This window comes from Rattus norvegicus, chromosome 15 (genome assembly GCF_021556685.1).
Source record: "Rattus norvegicus strain SHRSP/BbbUtx chromosome 15, alternate assembly SHRSP_T2T, whole genome shotgun sequence".
In the NCBI taxonomy this organism is placed as follows: domain Eukaryota; kingdom Metazoa; phylum Chordata; class Mammalia; order Rodentia; family Muridae; genus Rattus; species Rattus norvegicus.
The window spans coordinates 56,913,639-56,936,500 of NC_141548.1; the positions used below are offsets into that span (position 1 = coordinate 56,913,639).

Sequence of the window (22,862 nt, forward strand, 5' to 3'; positions counted from 1 at the left end):
TAAACACAGTCCTTCATAGCTTGTGTATTGGCACCTGCCTCCAGGTTCCTGTTCTGACTTCCTTTGATAAACCAAAGGAAATAACCCTCTCCTCTTCAAACTGCTCTGATCATGGTGTTTCATTGTAGCAATAGTAACCCTAAGACACATGCCAGTGAGTGAGAGAGAGAGAGAGAGAGAGAGAGAGAGAGAGAGTGTGTGTGTGTGTGTGTGTGTGTGTGTGTGTGTCTGTGCATACATCCTGCAGGAGTCGGTCCTGTCCTTCACCAAGGATTGAACTCAGGCCATCAGGCTTGGCAGCAAGGCCCTTTGGATCTGAGCCATCTCAGCAGCCCCCAATCTAAGATTTCCCTAGTAAGTGCCCTGAGCATCACGGGAAGGGTGCAGACCTTCCTGCTCTGGAGCCCTGAAATGCCTTCCTCTCACTCAAGTTCATTTCCTGGGATAAGGGAAAGAGTAAGGATGGCTTCCGAAGGACTGGCTGAAAATTTTCCAAACAACATTCGATATGTGTCAACAGACTTACTCTGACTTTAGGGGCAGCAGCTCGAAATTTCACATAAAATAGTGTGAAGGCATTGTCTGCATTAGGGACTGATGAGGGGTCCTGAAGAAACATGGAGAGAAAGATATTAGCAAACACACCATTACTCAGAAAAGAAGACACTTCATCCGTGTACTGCTTGGCCTCCATGCCTAACAATGCTCAGAGAAGAATCTCTAAGAGAAGCTATATATGTTAACATTGTTACAGCTGCCGTCTCACTAACAGTGCTATCATCTTCCCTTTACAGTTAAGATTCATTCTGTGTCACTTGAGTTTTGGCAGTAAATACGACTGAATTCAGACTTAAGCTGTTACTTACTGAGCACAGGACACGGGGCAGGTTTCTAGCATCTCTGACATTCACTGCACATCCTTGGAGACTAAGCTTTTCCATTTCCTTCACTGCTTCCGTCTGCCACAGTAGGAACTGAGTTCCAAGGCCTGGCACGTTCTAGACACTGCTCTACCTCTGAGCACATCTCAGCCTATCTTTAGTTTCCTTTCCTTTTACTTTGCCACGTGACAGGTCTCACTGAGTTAATTATACAGACTTAGCCTTGAACCACTTATCCTCCTGCCTCCGTCCCCCAAGCAGCGTAGGTCATAGGTATGTCCAACTGAAAAGTGAGCTTAAGAAATCAAATACAGCCTTTGCGGCTTTGTTTTCCTGTGAGAAAATCTATTCAGTGGCCATCCTAGGCAGTACCACTCTTATTTTCTACCTGGTCAGTGTGTGCTACTTTTCTACCTAGTAACTTGTAACTAGTTTTCTCGTCATTTTTACTAGTTATTATTTCTAAACCACCTTGGCAGCAGGACCTCGTGAGCTCTTTCCCATCCTGCAGTCTCTAATACAATACCAAGCGTGAGGATGTCTCAATAGGCATAAGGCTGTTGCCGGGTATGGTGGTAAATGTCTGCAACCCCAGCATCCCAGACGCATGCAAGAAGACCACAAGTTCAAGCCCAGGCTGGCAACACAGTGATCCCTGTCTCAACCCCCATGGGCTGAATGTATAAGTCAGTGTGCCTCCCTAGTGAGTCCAAGGCCGTGGTGCAGTCAGAGCACTGTAACAGTTATCCATGGACAAAGCCATGGATTCTGAGGGCAAAAGTCCAAGAACTATGAGTAGAACCCAACACTAGTTGATAAACTGTAAAACGAAATGTAAGCTATTTCTTCCCTGAACCATTCATTTTAGCTTTCCATTAAAATATTGGCACAAAATAAATCAAAAATGGTAAAAGTGAGTGAGTTTAAATGGTGAATAATTAAAAAGAATTCTCCTCATTCTAATTTCCCCCCCTGGTGCTAGGGGTTGAAAGCAGACTTTATAATACCAGGCAAGGGCTCTACCAGCTGAGCTAAATAGGATGTGGCCATACTTCTCTATCTTAAAACCTACAGCACAGATTCTTACTTAATTATACAGTACTAATTCAGATAAAGATTATGGAAGGCAAATATATCAGAAATAAAAACCAAGCTGACATTAGACTCAATTAACTCACCCTTTTTAGTAACTGATTTGTGAGAGTCTGCAGTGTGTTCACAGTATATGTCTTCATGAGGTGCAAAGCTTTAGAAAGACATTGTTTAAACTTCAATAAGTATACAGGATAATCTTTAAAATTAGGCTGCAAAACAAGGAAATTTACAAAAGAAATAAATATTAACAATTAGCAAACTGTCAATGACAACCAAGGTGCTCTCTATGCAAAGCAATACGTGAAGTTCTGCAGATTATTAGCTCTGTAAGAAGACTACTTGAATGATGACTTGGGGCTCAGTCAGCATTCGCATTTATAAGCAATTAAATGTCAGTGCCCCCTGAACTTTGACCCTACTAGAAACAAAACAGAGTTAGCAGAACTAAGAGCATCAGGATATCCTTGTCGGATTGAGACAGGGATAAAATGAAAAGGACTCGTCCTTCTGGGCATCGCCTGCGCCCCCACCCAAGTAATCTATCTCCAAGAGTATCCTATCTTGCACATCCACAAATGAACACAGGAAAAGATCGCATCCTTTAAGTAGGATAAGGCTGAATCAGTGAGGATCTCTTCCAGCCCTGGAATTCTCAGAAGCCAAAAGTACTGTGTATACCACAAAGAACAGCCACAAAATCACACTTGTTTTTCTTCAGCTTGTTACAGACATATAATCATCCCTCAATATTCAGACAGCACTAGTTCTAAGACCCTCCCCAAAAGACAAGCGGATACTCAGACACCATGAATAAAACGGAGCATAAGTTTTATATACCAGATATCCACCCTTCCTTATACTTTACATAGTCCCCTAGTTTCTTAGCAGACTTGCATAACATAAACACCATGGGACAGCTATTATGCTGTACCTTTCAAAAAAAGGGAATAATGATAACAAGGAAAATAAGCTGTACACGTTTAGTACAAACAAAAGTTCTTTTTTTAATCTTGGCAATGCACAAATGGTTGAATTCACACAGGAGAAAGCCATAGATAGAGCTGACTATATTTTTCCCACTGGGAAAAAATTACTGTATAGCCTAAGAGATATAGTAGAATTGTTAATATTTTTTAAAACATAAAAATATGACTTACATGAGATGAAATATATGTTATACAATCATCTAACTTGGCCAGCATAGGGATAAATCCTTCACTATTCACAGACAACGTTGGGGAATTCAATTTCTTCAAATAGAAGGAAAAGGAACAACCAATTAACAACAAAAAAGTAAACATTGAAAATTATCAACTAGAATTAACGTATTTTAAATAGTGTACTTTTAGTCTAATAAAAGGCCTTGAACAATCACTAAAATACCCAACTGTAGTCCATGTACAACAACCTAGTGTCAACCTAGTACAGAATAAACACGTACGTACGTACATCCAGGAAAGAGACCCACTGTGCAATGCTAAACTGAATTCTACATCTCGGACCCAGTGTCCCACTTCCTATCACTTTACCACATGCCTGCATTTGGTCCTGGACCACGTTCTTACAGTTAAAGGATTAACTAGCAGTCACAGCACTTGCAGGCAGGTTCATGGGACACTGGGTTCAATTTCGAGCACAGGAAAAAAAAGAAAAAACCAAATATTACTAGCCATTTATTCTTTCTTGATACTAAGGTGATTTGCCAATGAGCCAATTCACACAGCATCCGGCATCTAAATGGCTGCCCACCTTACTTTTATGTCTTTAATATTAGACTACAGTAATTACAGTTACTTTAATAACTTAGTCATATGATGTATGAATAGCTATGACTAACTTACAGTCAGAAACATGGAAATACACCTTACTCAGAAGCAGTATTACCTGCTTTATGAGGACTACATGGATCCTCAAACTGAGCATGAGAACTGGATTAAAAACGTGTGGACAGGATTATAGAAATTCATTTAAAGCTGGGCATTTACTGTCCTAATTTTCACAGCTTACAAGGAAAATTCTAGAACAGGTAATCAACAAGAGATCCAATCACAATAATACAATTTAAGAAAACTATTTAAATCACATACAGAAAATTCTAAACTGATAATGATATATCCACTTCTTAAATCAGAAACTACATCCGTGACCAACCGTTAAGTTCAAGTATCACTTTATATGCTTGAGGATTACTAAAAAGGGAAATACAAAATAAGATATCACTAACTTTACCAAAGACACAAAGCACTTACTGTGTTAATGGTCTCCAACTCATTAAAATAAGACAGCTTCTGTTGGATGTGCTCAGCAAGATCAGCAAGTTCCGACTCACATTTTAAAGAGAAAAATCAATTATTATAAAAAATACATGAAATCAGTACCCTAATGTTAAAATTGCTTTGAATAGATTTATATTTGACATTTAAGTTTAAATCAGGTATGACTTCAGAATCATGCTCAAGAATTTCTGCACCCATAAACAAGAAGAGACTACAATTATAAAACAAGTGCCTGTCTTCTAAAAACACAGAAAAACTACAGAGAAAACTCTGAAATACAGTAGCTTCAGTGGTCTAGCTGCACTCACAGGTTTAAGTCTCCTCCTGTCCTCCTCAGGCAGACAATTACAAACAAAACCCACCATTACTGCAACCACTCTGCGTATCTGAAAATGTCAGTAGTGAGGACAGAACAAAATAACCAGTACACTCTGTAACTGCACCTAGACGATCAGAACAAGGAAGTCTGCCTCTGGCTCTGCTCCCTTCACAGCAATCTGCATGTTTAGCAGTCTCATAGAGAGCAAGCTTCATGATCTACCCAGAGAAGTTAGGAAAACTATGGTTAAATAGCATCCATCTATTTAAAATGCTCACCGACCCTCTCTCTTTCCCGACTCCCAATTACCTGCTCTTTTAGGAGCTGTTCACAGGCTTCGTGAAGTGTTCCTGTCTTGTTGGACACAAACAGATACTGTTTCTGCAGGGACTCCAGGTGCTGAAGAGCACTGTTCACGTCACTCAGTATAGCATCACACTGTTCCTGAAACCCAGACAAGTAATCCCTCATCTGTCTAGAAAACAGAACCAAGAGGGGATTGGCAATAATATTTTCCCCCAATCAGCATAGTCAATAACAATAAGGTTTTGTCTTTTCTAAAAGCATAACTATCGGGAGGAAAATCTGGCCCACTGTAAATGTATACTTTAAACGTGTAACACTCAGAACCACAGAGAAGCTAGCCCATAAACTATTTCAGTGCTGAGGAAGATGAATCGCTGACAACATAAGCAACAAAAGGAATTCGTCATGGAGCCGCGACCTGGTTTCTTGCATGTAAGTCAATAAATCACTGGTGTCAACCTCCAAAGATGGGACACTAGGACATCCCAAGGCAGCAAGGAGGCTACTTCTTCAGATAACTGCCACCTTCAAAGGCTACACACGTGATGTGAAAAGAATTCTGAATTTGAGACTAGAAGACACTGGTCCAAACTGCATTTTATCTAAGCCCAAATGGCAATTAGTATCCAAGTCTCAGTCTGGCCACTTGTAAAATGGGGATGGTAACGTTTCTTGATGACTGGCTATGGATAAAGTGGGATTATACATCCCTAACACTGCCTATCAGTAGCAGCCGTGAATACACCAAACACAGTGGTGCACGTCTTTACTCCCACCACTTGGGAGGCAGAGACAGGCAAATCTCTGTGAGTCCAAAGCCAGCCTGGTCTACATAAGTGAGGTCTACAAGACAGCCAGGGATACAGAGGGAGACTCTGTCTTGAAAAAACAAAAACAAAACAACAGCAGCGAAGGCTGTGAATAAATGTTAACTGAACACAAATGCAGAACCCATAATCTAAGCTCAAGAGAGACTCCACCTGGTGTCCTCCCTCCCCTGCTTGCAGCATACACTAGCATACTCAGTCTGAATGGCCATCATTAAGGTCTTCCTTCCATGGACGCTTCTCCTGACACATGAAATACCTCAGAGAATCCCACCTAACTTCTTGATCCACGTCCTTTCTGCAGTTCTTTGTCTTAAATCATTTATAATCACAATCCCCGCCCTGGCCAGTCTTGAGGAAAATCTTAACTGTTAGGTTGTTCTGGTAACTTGAGATGACTATGATGTAAAAATCAGGATATTCAACAAACAAAGGACCCGCACATACCTATATTTAGTTCCTTCATCCTGATCCATTTGAGTTTGCAGCTTTGCAAACCATGAGAAAAACTGGAAAATAAAGAGGATTATTCCATCAACCAAACGAAAACGCATAAATGGAAACTAATTACATGGTAGAATACAAGTCAAGGGCAGGCATTACCTAATAGATTCTTATTTATAGGGCTCAGCCACTAATAATTAGCTTTGAGCTTTGTTAAACATCTAACATCTATATGCCAGGAAAAGCAAAAGATATGAAAAGCATTTTCATTTCCAGAGTCAAGTAAAGAGCAGTATTAAAGACACATATAAAAAATAAATGTTTTTTCTTAAGGAACTAGTACCTGGCTCTTAGTTTGCCAAATTTGAAGAATTAGTATAGGGTGTTGGGTAAATATTAATATCAATGTTACCAAATAAGAATGGTGAGACTAGGGCTGGAGAGATGGCTCAGTGGTTAAGAGCACTGACTGCTCTTCCAGAGGTCCTGAGTTCAAATCCCAGCAACCACATGGTGGCTCATAGCCATCTGTACTCTTCTGGTGTGTCTGAAGAGAGCTACAGTGTACTTATATATAATAAATAAATAAATCTTTAAAAAAAAAAAAGACAGCGACGATGTACTCATATATGAAATAAATACATTTAAAAAAAATGGTGAGACTATAAACTTGAAAATCACATAGTAAATTAAGAATATTGACTTTGGGGATAGCCCAGTGGTCAAGAGCACTGGTTGTTCTTCCAGATGACCTGATTCAATTCCCAGAACCCACATGATAGCTCACAACTGTTATAACTCTAGTTTCAAGGAATCCAACACCTTCTTCTGGCTACTGAGGGCACCAGACAGGTAACTGGTATGCAGACATGCATACAGGCAGTACATCCACACACGTAACATAAAAAGGGAAAGTGAAAGAGAATATAGACTTAAGGTTTCATCTGCCCTATACCAATGTTATAAGAAATTATCCATTATTTAAAAATAGATAAAAATCTGGCGGTGGTCATACATGCCTGCAATAGCAGCACTCAGAAAGCTGAAGCAAGAGGATCGTGAGTTCAAAGCCAGCCTGGGATACACTGGGGAAGAGAGGGGAGGGGAAAACAGAAAAGAAAAACAAAACAAGTAAGAAAGTTAATTTACTTGAGAAATTTGCAAATTCATGTGGCAGGGTGATGATAAAATTGTTTTCTACTTTAGCCAAGTATATTGGCACACACCTGTAATTAGAACACTTGGGAAGTAGAGACTGAAAGATCAAGAGTTCAAAGTCAGTTTGGACTACATCAGGAATACAAAGCCAGCTTGTACTACACAAGATCCTGTCTTGAACACAAAAACAAAAATAGGTTCATAGCAAGTTAATTTTTTGATAGAAATAGTTATACCAGGATATACACTCTCCAAACTTATCTGGCTGACACTTAAAGTGAGCAAATTTTATCATATATAAATCATAACCAACATATCAGATACTTCAAACTTTTAAAAAAGAGTGTACAAGTGTGAATTTAATACAGGTTTTGATTCACAGAAGGGGAACTTCTGTGAAAGGAGAGAAGGGAGAGAGAAGAGTGGGTAAGAGTGGAGCAGGCTGGGGAGGGCAGTGAGGGGAGAGCACAGTACAGTAGCATCAAATCAAAGGGCCATGCTGAAACCTTCTATTTTATACACACTGATATGGAAAGGAAAAAAATGATGGCTTCAAACAGCCATCAAACAGTCCAATAACATTCACAACATCGTTCAAAGCCACCTTCGCCAGTTCTCAAAGTGGGAGTCAATGTCAGGAGGATACAGGCTTTTCATCTACGTTGGCTAACAGTTTCCAAGCATTCACTGTGTGCTTGCTACACACTATATTTGCATGTGTTATTTAATTCTCCTAAAACCATGGCAGATAGGTATATCATCCTCAGTTAATAGACTCAGAAACTAAAGGCCCGAAAAGGCAAATAATTTGCCAAAACTTACAATGATGCTAAGTAACAGAGCTGACTTGCAGACGTGAGTCAGCCTAACTCCAGCTGGTAGTCTGACTATAGAGCAGGAGCAGATGTAAGTAGGCCTAACTCCAGCAAGAGCAAGCATAGGTCAGCCTAACTACAGCAGAGGCAGATGAAGGTCAGGCTAACTCTCCAACAGGAGCACAAGAAGGTTGGCCTAACTACAGCAAGAGCTCTCCTTTGCTTTGTTTCGCTGCCTCTCATGACTCACAACGCATGCAATTCAGTATATCTGCTTATGTTTCAATTGAAAATGCCTCTGCTTTAACGCTTTTTTTGTCTTTGTTTTGGTTTTAAAGACACAGCATCACTATGTAGCCCAGGATGCCCTTGAACTTGCTATATATCCAGGCTGGCCTCGAACTGGTGATCTTCTTGTCTCAATGAGCTCTAACTCTCCTCAACTACTAACCAGACTCAAGCCTGCATAGCTCCCAGGATCAGAGGAGATCCAGTATAGTCAGGGTGGTATAGGCATAGATAGCTCTAATTCTTACCAAGTCAGAAAGAATAAACAGGAGAAGATCTATAGAAACTACTACACATTTAAGTTTGTAATTAGCAATAAGGAAATGCCAAATGAATGCTAAATTACTGTAAATAATTATAAAATTTCATCTAAAGAAAACATTTAGATTTTTAAAACAAGTAGAGAAGGATTTTTGCGTATCTAGATGTATGTACATATTTTATAATGATTTATTATCTCTAATTTTTTTTAAAATCAGTATGAATGCTTTGCCTGTGTGTGTTATCCTGCAAATGTGAGAAGAGGGCATCAGATCCCCTGGAACTGGAGCTAAAACAGTTGTGAGCAGCCCAGTGTGGATGCTAGGAATCAAACCTGGATGCCCTGAAAGAGCAGCCAGTGCTCTTAACCACTAAGCCATCTCTCCAGCCCTGGGAGATCTAGATCTTATGCTTCTTTATCTATTGCCAATATAATTGGGCAATGCTGCGGTCTGAATGAGAACAGCCTCCACAGACACATAGATGTGAATGCCTGGTCACCAGGGAGTGGCATATTAGGATGTGTGGCCTTGTTTTAGTAGGTGTGGCTTTGTTAGAAGTGTGTCTCTGGGGGTGGGTTCTGCAGCTTTGGACCCTCAAGCCAAGCCCAGTGTATCTCTCTTCTGCCTGCCGATCCAGATATAGAACTGCCAGCTCCTTCTCCAGCACCATGTCTGCCTGTGACATGCTATGACAATGACAGACTAAACTGAAACTATAAGCCAGTCCCAAACAAATACCTTCCTTTACAGGAGTTGCCAGGTCATGGTGTCCCTTTACAGAAATAAAACCCTAACTAAGATAGGCAATAAGGTCACTTAAAAAACACTCAAAACTAACAAGACTGTTGATGCTAGCGCCCTTCGGGGTGTCTAAGCTTTGATATCACGTTGTCATCTGCAAGTGTTCGGCCATGTTCAGATACCCTAGGAGATACAAGTGAATTATGCCTGCACTGCCCTCTTACTTCAGCCTGTCTTGAGACACCAAGAATAATCCAATGTCTCCAGAAAAAATGGTACCATTTACCTGCTGTGCAGTCTCAATTCTTTCTTCTTCCATTCCTAAAGATGTGAAGCCCTTTAAGAGGACGTCTTCTGTAGATTCAGGCACTACAGCAGTCAGCTCAATGGGCAGCGACTGGGATGCTAAACTGCATACATCTTCAATTGGGAGCTTGAAAAAGAAAGCCACAAGATATTTAACTTGAACTCTAAGTCAATGCAATTGTTCCTATCTTGTTTTAAAAAAAACAGAATATTTCCTTTAAATTCTCTGAGATCAGGAAATTTTGCCCGGCAGTGGTAGCGCATACCTTTAATCCCGCACACAGGAGGCAGAGACAGGCAGATCCCTGTGAGTTTGAGGCAGGCCAGCTTGCTCGGTCTACAGAGCAAGTTCCAAGACAGCCAAGGTTACACAGAGAAACCCTGTCTTTAAAAACAAAACAAAACAAAGAAAATGGCACACAATACTAACATCTCTTCAGGATAGATGCTGCTCGTAAGATATAAGGAGGACGCCAGTGTCCCTCAGGAGCAAGGTCTTACTGTTGAGTCAGCTTCTAAACAGTGGGGAGGAATCTATGTGGAACCACACACATTTTCTCATGTGAACCTCTCTAAACTACCACTAGACAAAAGGAAAGCTTGTGTGCTGTTGTAAGTAGTGTGTTCTCTACAGGATCTAACACAAAGGCCTGCCCAACCAACAGAATTAACAAGTCACAATCAGTAACCCACAGCTGCCTCTTCCTACCACCCCCATCCATGGTATAGTATACCTCACCTCCACTGCTGTTCTGTGAGATTCAACAACAGAGAAGAGACTAGAAAGAATCTCCCAGCTTTTATCAGTTCCAAAAGAACGGCAGGCATGAGGCTTCCCTGAAACTCCAATACAGCATTCTCGCTCCCACTACTAACACATTTCGACTCTGGTATTAATTTACCTGAAGTCCCAAACCAGACAACGTGCTTTTAGACCTAAAAGAAACTGGAAGCAGATTACAGGGTAAGCAACAGGGCCTACTATTAGGTTCAATTCTAGTGCTAAGCTCATGGCATTTAAAGTCTTCCAACTAAGACATGACTCAAGGCCTTAGGAAACTGTTTTCATCTTTCTGAATGCAGACGCTCATCTGAAGATAGGGCTTCTTCTTTAAAGCTCAAAGTAGTTGGGGATTTAGCTCAGTGGTAGAGCACTTGCCTAGCAAGCGCAAGGCCCTGGGTTCGGTCCTCAGCTCCGGGGGAAAAAAAAAGCTCAAAGTAAGCCAGATGCACAAATACCCACTACTAATCTAGAAGGCAGTCTTTGATGGGGAAGCTACATTGTGTTCACATTGGTCTATACACACATGGTAACACACTACAGTAAAGCTTGGTTTATTAAAGCCTCATGCTGATGTACAAGCTGGTGGCATTGGAGAAATTAATGATTCTATTCCTCAATTTCTGCTCTTATCACATACAGAGCCAGTGGCCACACCAAGACTACTGTGAGGACCAAAGAAGAAAGCACTGGCTACTTCAAGTGCTGGCAAACATGATCAGGAAGGTCCTCATACACATACAGGTCAGACTCAGGAGCAGGAAGGGCCCTAGACAAACACAAATGTCTTCTCAGGATATCACAATGTATATAAACTCTTGCTGAAAAGTTGCTTAATCCCTGATATAAAAGTACTGTGGCCCAGCAAGTTAAGGTTCTCAAACTCCACAAAATCTACCTTGAGTCTGAAGTGTCATCAGCAGCTGTGAGCTGCCATTAGGGATTCTGAAGACAGAACTGTGACTGAGATAAACAACACCTGCACCATAGAGCCAACGCAATTAACCAATGAGGAGCTGTCTCCATAGAGAAAGGACGGCACGCACATACCTCATGACAACACGTAAGGCCTGCCAATATAAATACTCAATAAAGCTGAGCTACTGACATTACAAGTTTTCATTATTCCTCCTCATAGTGACCATAGTTCTGTATTATTCTACTTAGAAGCAACAACGGACTAAATGTAGTGGTCCCAACCTACACTGTGTTTTGGGAACAAAATAGTCACTAAGTTGCCTTTGCAGTACCACGTTAGCAGTATAAGTCAGCCCTGTATCGACAGATCGGTTACATAAGAAGTAAAGGGGAAGAATGCATCCAGCTCAGATTCACAAACATCCCAGTAAACATGCAGGCCCACACCTGAATAAATAAACCAAAACGCAGGTTGCTTGCACACAAACCTGCAAATAATTTACAAAGACCTATGCGTTCTTTTGAACTCTTTTATTACATTTATTTATCATCTGTGTATGACCTCCCATGCATGTCAAGAGGACAATTTAAGAAGTCAGTTCTCTTCTTCCACCAGATGGGTACCACAGATGAACTCAGGTTCAATCAGCTTAATCACGAAGACTTTTTTACTCACTGAGCCATCTTGCCAGCAAGCCTAAGCATTCTTATATACAGGTCAAACTGCCGGATAACCATGTAAATTAAACCCCAGGGGAAAGGCTGAGGGGATGGCTTAGGGGTTGCAAGCACTTGTTGCTCTTGCAGAGGATCCGGCCTCCATTCCCAGTGTCCACAAGGCAGCTCACAGCCAGTCATAGTTCCAATTCCAGCTGATCTGATCCCTTTTCTGGCCTCCTAGGCACCAAGCACAAGCATGGAACAGATACATACATGCAGGCAAAGCACTCACACACATAAAATAAATCACACCAGGGGAAGATGACATTTCCAGAGATGATGGAGAAAGAGGAAAGGGAAGGAGAAGCGAATGGCTTAAAGAGACTCTCTCACTGTCTGTCCTGCAAGGCAATGGAAGCACCTGGAAGCCACTGACTTAGGACGCATTCACAATCCACACCCACGCACAGATCCTCCACTAGATCATCTGAGAAAGCATGACAACAAGGTAGTACAGACCTGGAAGACATGAGTGGCTGGTACTATGTGGGAAAGCAGGGCACAAAGCCCCGCCCAGACCCTTCTCCCCAGTGAGCAAGCACCGTGGGGGGAGAGGTCAGTCATAGAATCCAGCATCCCATTTTAGCTGGAGAAGGGAAAAGAAAAAATTCCCACCTGGACAACAGACAAAAACAAGCACACAGAGTCTGCCACCACTAATGAAGAGACGGACTCAACCGTAAAGGCCCACCTCAGGGCCCAGGGGCAAAGAACCTGCCTGAAACGGAGGTTAGACCTGACAACACGAAACTCCCAACTATTTTAGACTATCAAAATTCCTATTTAGATCTTGCTTGGTTAAGTCTTTGTATTTTTTTTAAAAATGTACTATACATTAATATCTGCCATTTCAAATGAGTCCAAGGAGGTCATACACATGTGCTCAGTTTATTGTAAACAAAAACAAGACAAAAAAAAGTTATTTTCTAAATTACTTTACCACATAAAACTCAGGATCTGTGAAAAACTGCTCAAGATGTCCAGATACATTCTATAATCTAATCACAAATAAATATGACCGGTAAAATCACTCAATTTGATTACTTCAAGCACAGATATTAATTTTCAGTCATAAAACCTTGAATTATGGGGCTGGAGAAATGGCCCAGCAGTTAAGGATGCCAGTTCAGGTCCCAGCACCCATCCCAGGTGGTTCACACACCTGTAACTCAAGCTCTAGGGACTCCGGGGACTCCAGAGCCCTCTGCTGGCCTCTATTGGCATTTATCTCATGTACAGAGACAGACAGACAGACAGACAGACACACGCACGCACGCACACATTTAAAAATAAAATCTACATCTAGGCAGGTGGCACACACCTTTAATCCCAGCACTCAGGAGTCAGAGGCAGGCAGATTTCTGTGTTTCAGGACAGCCAGAACTAGACAGAGAAACCCGTCATGAAAATAAAAATTAAAAATAAATAAAAATAAAATAAAAACCTTTAAATATCAGAAGCAAGAGGCTCCCCCTGGTCCCTTTCTTTTACTAACAAGAAACTATTTTCTCTCAAACTAAGTAGGAGGGAAATTATAATGCAACTACCTTAAAGACATAGTGTCTCAGGCTGGAGAGATGGCTCAGCGGTTAAGAGCACTGACTGCTCTTCCAGAGGTCCTGAGTTCAGTTCCCAGAAACCACATGATGACTCACAACCATCTGTAATGGGATCCAATGCCCTCTTCTGGAGTCTGAAGACAGCTACAGTATATTCATATACATAAAATAAATAAATCTTTAAAAAAAGAAAGAAAGAAGGAAGGGAAGAAAGAAATAGTATCTTAAAGAACAAAACAACTTGCTTTTAGCAGCATAAGAGAAAATTATCCCTTTGGGTACCTATGTCCCACTAAGTTCTTTTCACAAAATAGCTGAACTAGAGTGGCCAGTCAGAAGGGGGAGTGGCAGTGTCCCCAGCTTGCCACCTGTGACTTCTCAGAGCCCCCTCCATGCAGTGCCTTGGCTTCAGGACAGAGACACACACCGTCAGGGGCAGGAGCACACACTTGGGCTGACATGTTGGGAAGCTGCAGCTTATTACGCCTGTGGCCATGAGCACATTAAATCATCCACACTACGACAAACCACAGAGCACAGCCTCACCGTCTTAGCTGTCCAGGAAAAGACAAACGCCCCTTCTTCTCATAAACCTTTTTTGGGAAATCCTGAACCTGAGAAAGTGACTTTTAGAATCAATCTGGCCGATCTATCCCCCAGTTGAACTGACAACTGTTTAGATAGGGCAGATCCTTGAGGCTGGAGTCTCAGAAGCTTCCAAGGCACCAAGCCTTTTTTCTCATCTTCAGTCTTAGTGACACCTATACTAGCTCAAGATTCTAATCTGTTCTTTTAAAATATTCATTGTTGAAAAAAGATCACATGAATAATGCACTGTTAGCAAGAAGCACGCCCTGCGCGCCCTTTGTGTACACGAGTGCCTTTACACTCACAACTCCCCATGCGATAAATCTCTATAACAAAAAAATAAATAAATGGAAACATATCAAGTTAATTATCATGCCCAAGGTCACATACCAACAAGAAAACAAGTTATGACAGTAAATTACAGATAGATTTCAAAATAATTATTTTAGCACTTTAACAAGCACTAGTTAGCAGAAAGAAAAAGATTCTTGCTGTTATAAAAAAATTTTTGCTTCAACTACAAGAAGTCTACTGCAAATTATTTTTATTTTATCTAAACACACACACACACACACACCTCCTTTTTTTAAAAAAAGTCAACTTTTCAAGATAAGGAATGTTTTTTAGACGTACTCATTTTAACATTTTTTTTTCTTTTTTTTTTTTTTCCCCGGGGCTGGGGACTGAACCCAGGACCTTGTGCTTCCTAGGCAAGCGCTCTACCACTGAGCCAAATCCCCAACCCCACGTACTCATTTTATATGTGAGTGTTTTGCCTGTGTGTATGTATTTGTACCACATGCATGCTTAGCACCCAGAGGTCAAGAGAACTGGTTTATGGGTATATTGTAAGCTACCAGGAAAGTGCTAGGAATTGAACCTGGATCTTCTGCAAGGGCTGTAGGTGCTTTTAACCTCGGGCCATCTCTCCAGCCCCCAGCCCTAAGAGTGTTCTTTTTTAGAAGTAAGAAAGCTGCTTTCTAAAGACATCTTCATGATGTTCACCGAGCATCTGCTGAAGGTGAACACCAACTAAACCACTAAACCATCCCAGTTCCAACGATTATGAAATAATTTATTTTATGAAAATATGAAGCACTACAGAGAAGTCTATGGGAATATGCTAGTTAGATAAATTAATACTGATGCACTCTTTCCCAACAGTAATGTTAAAAGCATGGTAAGGGGGATGGGTGAATCCCAGTCATCCCATCAGACACAGGGAGAAGAGAGCCTTGAGGACATGTCCTTCCGTGATCCGGAGAGATCCCAGAGATGGTGTAAACAGCGCTTTCCTGATAATTCTGAGACCTCCCCAAATACCTGGACTTGTTAAGTCCATCCTCTCCCCAGGACCTGCCTCTTCTTTTTCTTCCAGCTACGACATTATGGACCCAGCTTTCTCAGGCTGGCTTCACGGGTGCATGTCAGTTCTCACCCAAGGCTGTCACCTTCTGTACAAGGCCTTCCCTTCACCTTTAGGTCTGCCCTTACTTTTCGGCCTCCCATAAAAGGACATGCCTCATCTATTCTGACCCCACCACCCTACTTTATTCCCCATTTTCGTTTCTATCCCTAATCCCTAGCCCAGTGTAGGCATGTGGCAATGTGCGTTAAATGGCAATATGAACTAATGGTAAGTATTGGGGCATAACTAAGGAAGGAAAGTGTAAACTAGTGAGATGCCTTTTTACTTTCAACCCTCTGCACACTCAATAAAGATGAAAACTTAGTTCATAACCCTTGGCAGTAATGATAAAGTTTCCTGTAGTATACATCTCACACCCTGATTCTATGAAGTCTAGACACCAGTTTCTGTAATGGGGCACAAAAATTATAAACAGACTGGCAAACACATAAACCAGTTTCTGGGCTGAGGATGTAAATCTCTAGTATAGCATTTACCCAACAATACCAAGGTCCTCAGTTTAGTCCCCAATAAAACACACACTCACACTCTCTCTCTCTCTCTCTCTCTCTCTCTCACACACACACACACACACACACACACACACACACACACACACACACTTATAATCCAGAACATAAAACCTAGCCAGATCAAAGAACTTCCCACCTGCTCCTTAGTTTACTTAGGTCTATTTCCTGTATGACATCCTGGAGGTGGGCAGAGAAACACACCTAAGAACACCTATCATTACAGCACAGCACACAAAGGTGCAGACAACGCTTCTAATCACACCTCTAAAGTGTGAGGGCAGAGGTGAAGATGGCAAATCCAATCTGCATTTGGGAAGAATTCCGAATCGTATGGAAATGAATGCTTCCAACATCAAAAATAACCTCCACTGATAAAATAACCCAAACTTCGGACTCGAAACCAGAAGAGCCTGTCAAACACATAAACAATCCAAAAAGAAGTACTCTTACCATTATAACTACACTGAATCACACAAACAGTAACATATATACTGTCCCACTGGTAACTAGAAAACTGTTGACACCAAAACCCAAAGCGCTACTTAATAACTGAGTCAACTTGTAAAAATAATTCTTTTTATTGCTTTGCTATAGGTTAAAACAAATCTCATCTTCATAACCTACAGCAAGAGTTCACAGCTTGGTGTGTGATGGATGAAACTGTTACTCGGGACCAGTTCTGATGCCCACTAAGTGCCCCTCTGTCCCTGGGGAGAAGCCAGCCAAATGACTCCAGGATGCAGTTAACACAGACTAGCTGGACTCCGGAGCACAGCACCCCAGGCTGATAGAGAGCAGGGCATCCTATGACACCAGGACACTATGACACGGGGCCACCAGGAGCAAGAAGCCCGGAGCAAGGCTAAGGCCAACCGTCCCACGCCGCTGGGGGAGGGCTACGCCCTCGCGTGGACGTCCACGCACCCTGGCAGGGCCAGCCCGGGTCGCGAGCAATGCGAGGCTGACAGCAGGACACACGTAGGCCCTCCCGCTGAATCCGCCACGGTGGCTCGGGACTGGCCAGATCCCCGCACAGGACAGGAAGCCGGGAGCAACCCACGCCCTCGCCTCACCTCGGCCGGCACCGGCAGGTTCTCCACTGCCGCCTTTAGCTCCAGCACCGAGTCCGTCTGCCTGTCTGTCAGCGGCGCTATCGAGTCGGGTCTCCGATCCCAGAGAGACAGCTTCTCGCGGGCGTCCCGCTCGGCCGCCGCCTCGGGCAGCAGCAGCAGCGACGCCTCCGCCATCCCCGCCGCCTTGGGCCCCTCAGCAACGCAGAACCGGAGCCCGACAGGCAGAGCCGGGGAACTTCCGGGAGGACCGGGGCTTCCAGCGCCGCAGCCGCGGCGGGGCGGGCCCGAGCGCCCTGACCCCGGAAACGCTTCCACAGCGTGGGGGCGGGACCGAGGCCAGAACAGACGTGGCTTTCGACCGAGGATAAACATTTCCGGTTGGGATATACCTCAGGCTAGAGGGATAGGAGACTCGAATGGGCGGAAATAGGCTTGTCCCTACCGGAAGCCTCTTCTTCAATATCAGTAACTTTACTGTAATGTGATGTTCTGGGCTTTTTTTTTCTAACAAGTTGTAAGTCATCCAACAGGGGAATTGATGAACTCCAAAGATCTTCTCTCCTGTCTGATGGGTTATGGGTGCTTTCCATGTTGACATAGCAACCAAGAGCACAAAGTTTTCAAACATACAACTTCCTCGTTAGAAAGCTAGTTTGTGGAAACACAAATTCAAAGACATATATATCAAACCTCAATAATATCAAAAAAACTGGGAAAAAAAACCCTAAATGCCTAACATTGAAGAACTTGGTCAATAACTGTCGTTCCAAACATGAAACTGCAAAAATTATTCTGCCATTTAAATCATGATACACATTTGAACAGCTAAAAAAAATAAGATTAGATCAAACCTACCTAATTGAATAAGTATACTTTGTAAGTATATAAATTGAATATATAAATATAAACAAATATTGGGTAAAAAAAAAATGAGAGACAACCTTCAACCTTACCAAAAGTTAAAAAAAAAAAAAAATGTTGGGAAAAATCGAAAGTCATCACTGGGACATCCCAGTCATAATTGTAGCAGACAAGGTAAAAGGGTGGATACTGAGGAACTGGCAAAAGTTCCAGAACAGCAGTTTGCATAGTTCCAGGTAATCTTCGCAAGATATTTACCAATAAAAAGGAGGAAGCCAGGCATGATGATACACTCCTGAAAGCCCAGTACTTGGAAGGCTGAGGCAGGAAAATTGGAACAACCCAGGCTAATAGCAAGACCTTACCTCAAAAAGGGGGGGATTGAGGGCTGGAGAGAAGGCTCAGAGGTTAAGAGCACTGTCTGCTCTTCCAGAGGACCTGAGTTCAATTCCCAGCAACCACATGGTGGCTCACAACCATCTGTATTGAGATCTGATGCCCTCTTCTGGAATGCGGGCATACATGCAGGCAGAAAGCTGTATGATGTATACATAATAAATAAATATTTTTTAAAAAGATTGACTTATAAAAAGGGGGGAATTGAGGGAATAACAACTTATAATAGCAGATACAACCTTGACCATGTGATCAACTCAACAGCTCTTCATCAGAAAACGCTTGATGTTTTGAGAGCATGATACTCCTCCCATGACATTGTTACCAAAAATACAAACCTAATTCTAGTCATAAAAAAGAATCATAAATGGATACCCATCCTATAAAACACTGACAATATTCTTCAAAAAGATCAGAAATGGCTCAGCAGCTAGGGAATGTGCTGATCTTTCAGAAGACTCCAGTTCAGCTCTTAGCCCCTACAACATGCAGCTCATAACCACCTGAAACTTCAGTTCCAGGAGCTCCAAACCCCTCTTCTGGCCTCTCTGGTTACCCACATATATGTGGCACACACACAAACACACATATAAATAAAATTTTTAAATAAAAAGCCAATCTTTAAAAGAATTTCAAAGTACCACAAAATAAGGAATGACCAAGGAGCTGTTATATAGGGGAGACTAATGAATAATGGCCTCTCATTGCAATGTGGTATCTTGGATTGATTCTTGGAACAGAAGAAAGGATAATTTTGATGAAACTATAGAATAAAATATAGAATCTTAATAAAGTTTGTAATTTAGACAGTGGTGCTGTGCCCATGTTAAATCACCAGCTTTGATTGTGCATGGTTAGTTAAGATGATAACAGTAGGCAAACTGGATGAAAGACACACATGAACTCTTTATACAAATTCTGGACCCTTTCTGAAGTCTAAATTTATCTCAAGAAAGCTGAGTATGGCAGCTCGTGTTGGTAATAACACCATCAGGGAGGCAGAGACGAAGGGATTTCTACAGCTTGGAGACTGAGGCGGGAGGATTGGAGGCCAGTGTGGGCCACAAAATGAGAGACTTGTCAAAGTCAAACAACAAAAGTATCTCAAAATAGGAATTACAAATCTGGGGCTGGAGAGATGGCTCAGCGGTTAAGAGCACGGACTGCCCTTCCAGAGGTCCTGAGTTCAATTCCCAGCAACCACATGGTGGCTCACAACCATGTGTAATGAGATCTGATGCCCACTTCTGGTGTGTCTGAAGACAGTGACAGTGTACTCATATACCTAAAATAAATAAATTTTTTTTTAAATCTAATGGTATAAAAAATAAAGTTCCAGCTGGGCACATGCTTTTAGTTCCAGCACTCAGGAGACAAGGCAGGTGGACCTCTTGAGTTCAAGGCCAGCCTGGTCTACAGAGTGAGTTCCAGGACAGACAAGACAGGAGACAAGGCAGGTGGACCTCTTGAGTTCAAGGCCAGCCTGGTCTACAGAGTGAGTTCCAGGACAGACAAGACAGGGCCACACAGAGAAACCTTGTCTTAAAAAGCCAAAGAAGAAGAGGAGGGAGGAGGATAAAGGAAGAAAGAAGAAGGGAAGAAGGAAGGAAGGAAAGAAGGATGAGGAAAGAAGGAAGGAAAGAAGAAAGAAAGGAAGGCTGTTATTTTTTTTGATAAAATGATTGCAAAATAGTTAAGAAAAAATGAAATAACAGATGATCCTATTGGCCGAATTGGCAGACGCCCACCCCCATCCGTCTCCCCTCTATTTTCTTCTCTGTCTTCCAGTCAGTTTTGTGGTAACTCCCATGTGTTACCTCCCATGACTGTAACTAATACCAGGGATAATCGTCTTATAAAGAATATGCCAAGTTACTCTTTCAGTCACTGAGCCCAGCTTCAGAGCACTCTTCCCCAGCACTGAATGGAGGAGAGCCCAGCCCACTGTACTCAGCACATGTGTCATGTGGTTCTGGGGTATATAAGAAAGCTAGCTAGGCATGGGTCTGTGAGCAAGCTTGAGAACAGCATTTCTCCATGATTCCTGCCATTTAGTTCCTGCTTAAATTCCAGCCCTGACTTCCTCCAGTGATGGACTGTTACCTGGAAGTGTAAGCTAAATAAATCTTTCTTCTCCTATCTTGCTTTTGGTCAGGGTGTTTTAGCACAGGAACAGAAATTAAACTGGAAGAGAGTAATCAATTGATTTCTTATTGGATTAAGTTTCACTCTACTGGAGGGGATTTCCATCTGATTATCAACCCAATTAAAAGCCCATAGTTGGGAAGACCATAGGCCTCAGTAAGGAAGTTCCTGTTGAAATGACTCAAATGACTTATAAGCTAAACAACTGGGGCCTGGTCATGTCTCTGCACAGTCATGTGGTCTCAGCATCTCCATCTCGTCCTGCTCTCGCCATCTATCTTGGAGTGTCACTGAGTCACCATGAACCAAACTCAGCAAGAAGGAATGGTTTTAGTCCATCCGGCCCCCAGGCTTGGTAAGTATTAAGAAAAAAAACAGATGCTCAAAATCCTGGATTCCATCCTTATGATTGCAAAGGCTTCTGAAATATGAAATCCACTCCCCTGATCTGTGGGTTTTGAAGTGACAGAAGTGACCTGATGTGGCAGTAATCTCACATCTACCAAAACTGATCAAAGTCCTTGTTTCTACTGTATGTAAGATACTTACATATTGGGTGTACTTGAATTATACCTCAACCAAGGTGCAAGGGAGCGAGTGGCATGAAGATTTGTACATAGTGACGCTGAGGAAAAGTTCACTGTGGCTGCTGAATTAAGAAGCCTGGGTCTGTAGAAAGGCTTTCTGTACAACAGTCAGAGTTCTGGCCTCACAGGAGCCCACAGTGCCCTGGTCCTGCTTGTAGAGGCAGGAGCAGGATGAGGGCTTCATGACATACATCTGCCATCAGCTTCATGCTGGACCAGATCAACTTGTGTTAGACCACCTGCAGGAGAAAAATGGCCACCCTTCCTCCTACCTCTGGGAGTCACTATATCAGTGGCTCTCAATCTTCCTGATGCTTTGACCCTTTAATACAGTGCCTCATGCTGTAGGGACTCCCCCAAACATAAAATTATTTCATTACTACTTCATAACTGTAATTTGATACTGTTATAAATTGTAATATAAATATACAGGGCATCTGATACCTAATCCTCAAAGGGTTTCGACCCACAGGTTGAGAACTAATGCATTAGAGCCTTGGTATCTTTACCCACTGAGCCATCTCACCAGCCCTCTCATTTGGGTGTTTGTTTGTCTTAGAAGACATGGTTTCTCTGTATAGCCACCGCTGTCCTGAAACTTGCCTCCAACTCAGAAATCCACCTGCCTCTGCCTCCGGAGTGCCATAATTAAAAGCATGAGCCACCACCATCCCCCTCCCCACCCCCTCCCCACCCCCCCTACCCCCAGCTGTTTCGGTTCTTTTAATTGGTTTATTGAGGACAGGAAGCTGAGCCTAGCTTGGAGCACCAGCTGTGACCACCCCTAAGTTCCTAGAAGTCTTCGAGCGTTGGGTAATGGGTATTAAACCAGGCAGTGGTCAGTCTCTGGTTCCTAAATAAAGTAAGTGGCCACAACAGCATCGAAACGTGAAAGGTATAGCCACATGGAGTGCAATGCTGTCATGACCATGGGGGAAGGGGTGGCTCCCAAGGGCCCGAGACAAAGGTACTATCCCTGTCTTCTCTGTTGTCACAGACTGTGAAGAGAGAAGATGTGGATAGTCAGCTCGACAATGAATCCTGGCATGTGCCTCCACCATAGCATCTAAATCCTTGGCCAATGTCGCTTTTCCCCTGCTGACAGTTTAATGAGGCCGAATGTGTCTAACAGGTGCGACAACCCAAGCGAGAATGCCACTGTTCGGAGGCATTTGAGAGCCACCAGCAGACAGTTAACAAGTCTCCCTGACCTTTACAAGAAGTTACCCATGTAAGGGCATGGCATTCCATCTCTTACAGAAGGAAGTACTCACTCCCCCACTCTTCTACCAGTGCCGCTGTCAGAAGTAGTGAAGAAGCACAGCTAACTACTGACACTTGGTAGCCCGAGGGCTCCCACTGCCTAAATAAAGACCTCTATTCAGGTAATGCCAGATCCTTAACTATACAGAGATGGGGCAGCTTCCTCAGGAAAAGGAATTCCTGAACAAAGCAGAATGAATAAAATTGCCGCCATGACATCAACATCATGACGTCATGACGTTCATGTCAATGACATGAACTCAATCCCCAGAGTTCACACAGTGAAAGAAGACAAGTGATGTCCACGAGCT

At 42.6% G+C, this 22,862-nt stretch overlaps 1 protein-coding gene across 7 annotated transcripts in view; it reads right to left on the minus strand.

Annotated features, from left to right (window-relative positions):
* Cog3 (component of oligomeric golgi complex 3) overlaps nt 1-17,571 on the minus strand; it is a 51,245-nt gene extending 33,674 nt beyond the window's left edge. For 4 of the 7 annotated variants that reach the window (XR_015638112.1, XR_015638113.1, XM_087586199.1 and 1 more), the window contains exons 1-8: nt 17,300-17,571; nt 9,700-9,846; nt 6,152-6,213; nt 4,881-5,046; nt 4,226-4,300; nt 3,134-3,226; nt 2,060-2,185; nt 527-607 (exon numbers count right to left, since the gene is read on the minus strand). Coding sequence is in view for 5 of the 7 variants with exons in the window: in XM_087586199.1 (XP_087442325.1) it covers nt 527-607; nt 2,060-2,185; nt 3,134-3,226; nt 4,226-4,300; nt 4,881-5,046; nt 6,152-6,213; nt 9,700-9,846; nt 17,300-17,473 (924 nt within the window). In the remaining 2 variants the exon portion in view is untranslated. 7 annotated transcript variants of the gene reach the window in all.
* Nucleotides 17,572-22,862: the final 5,291 nt, after the last annotated feature.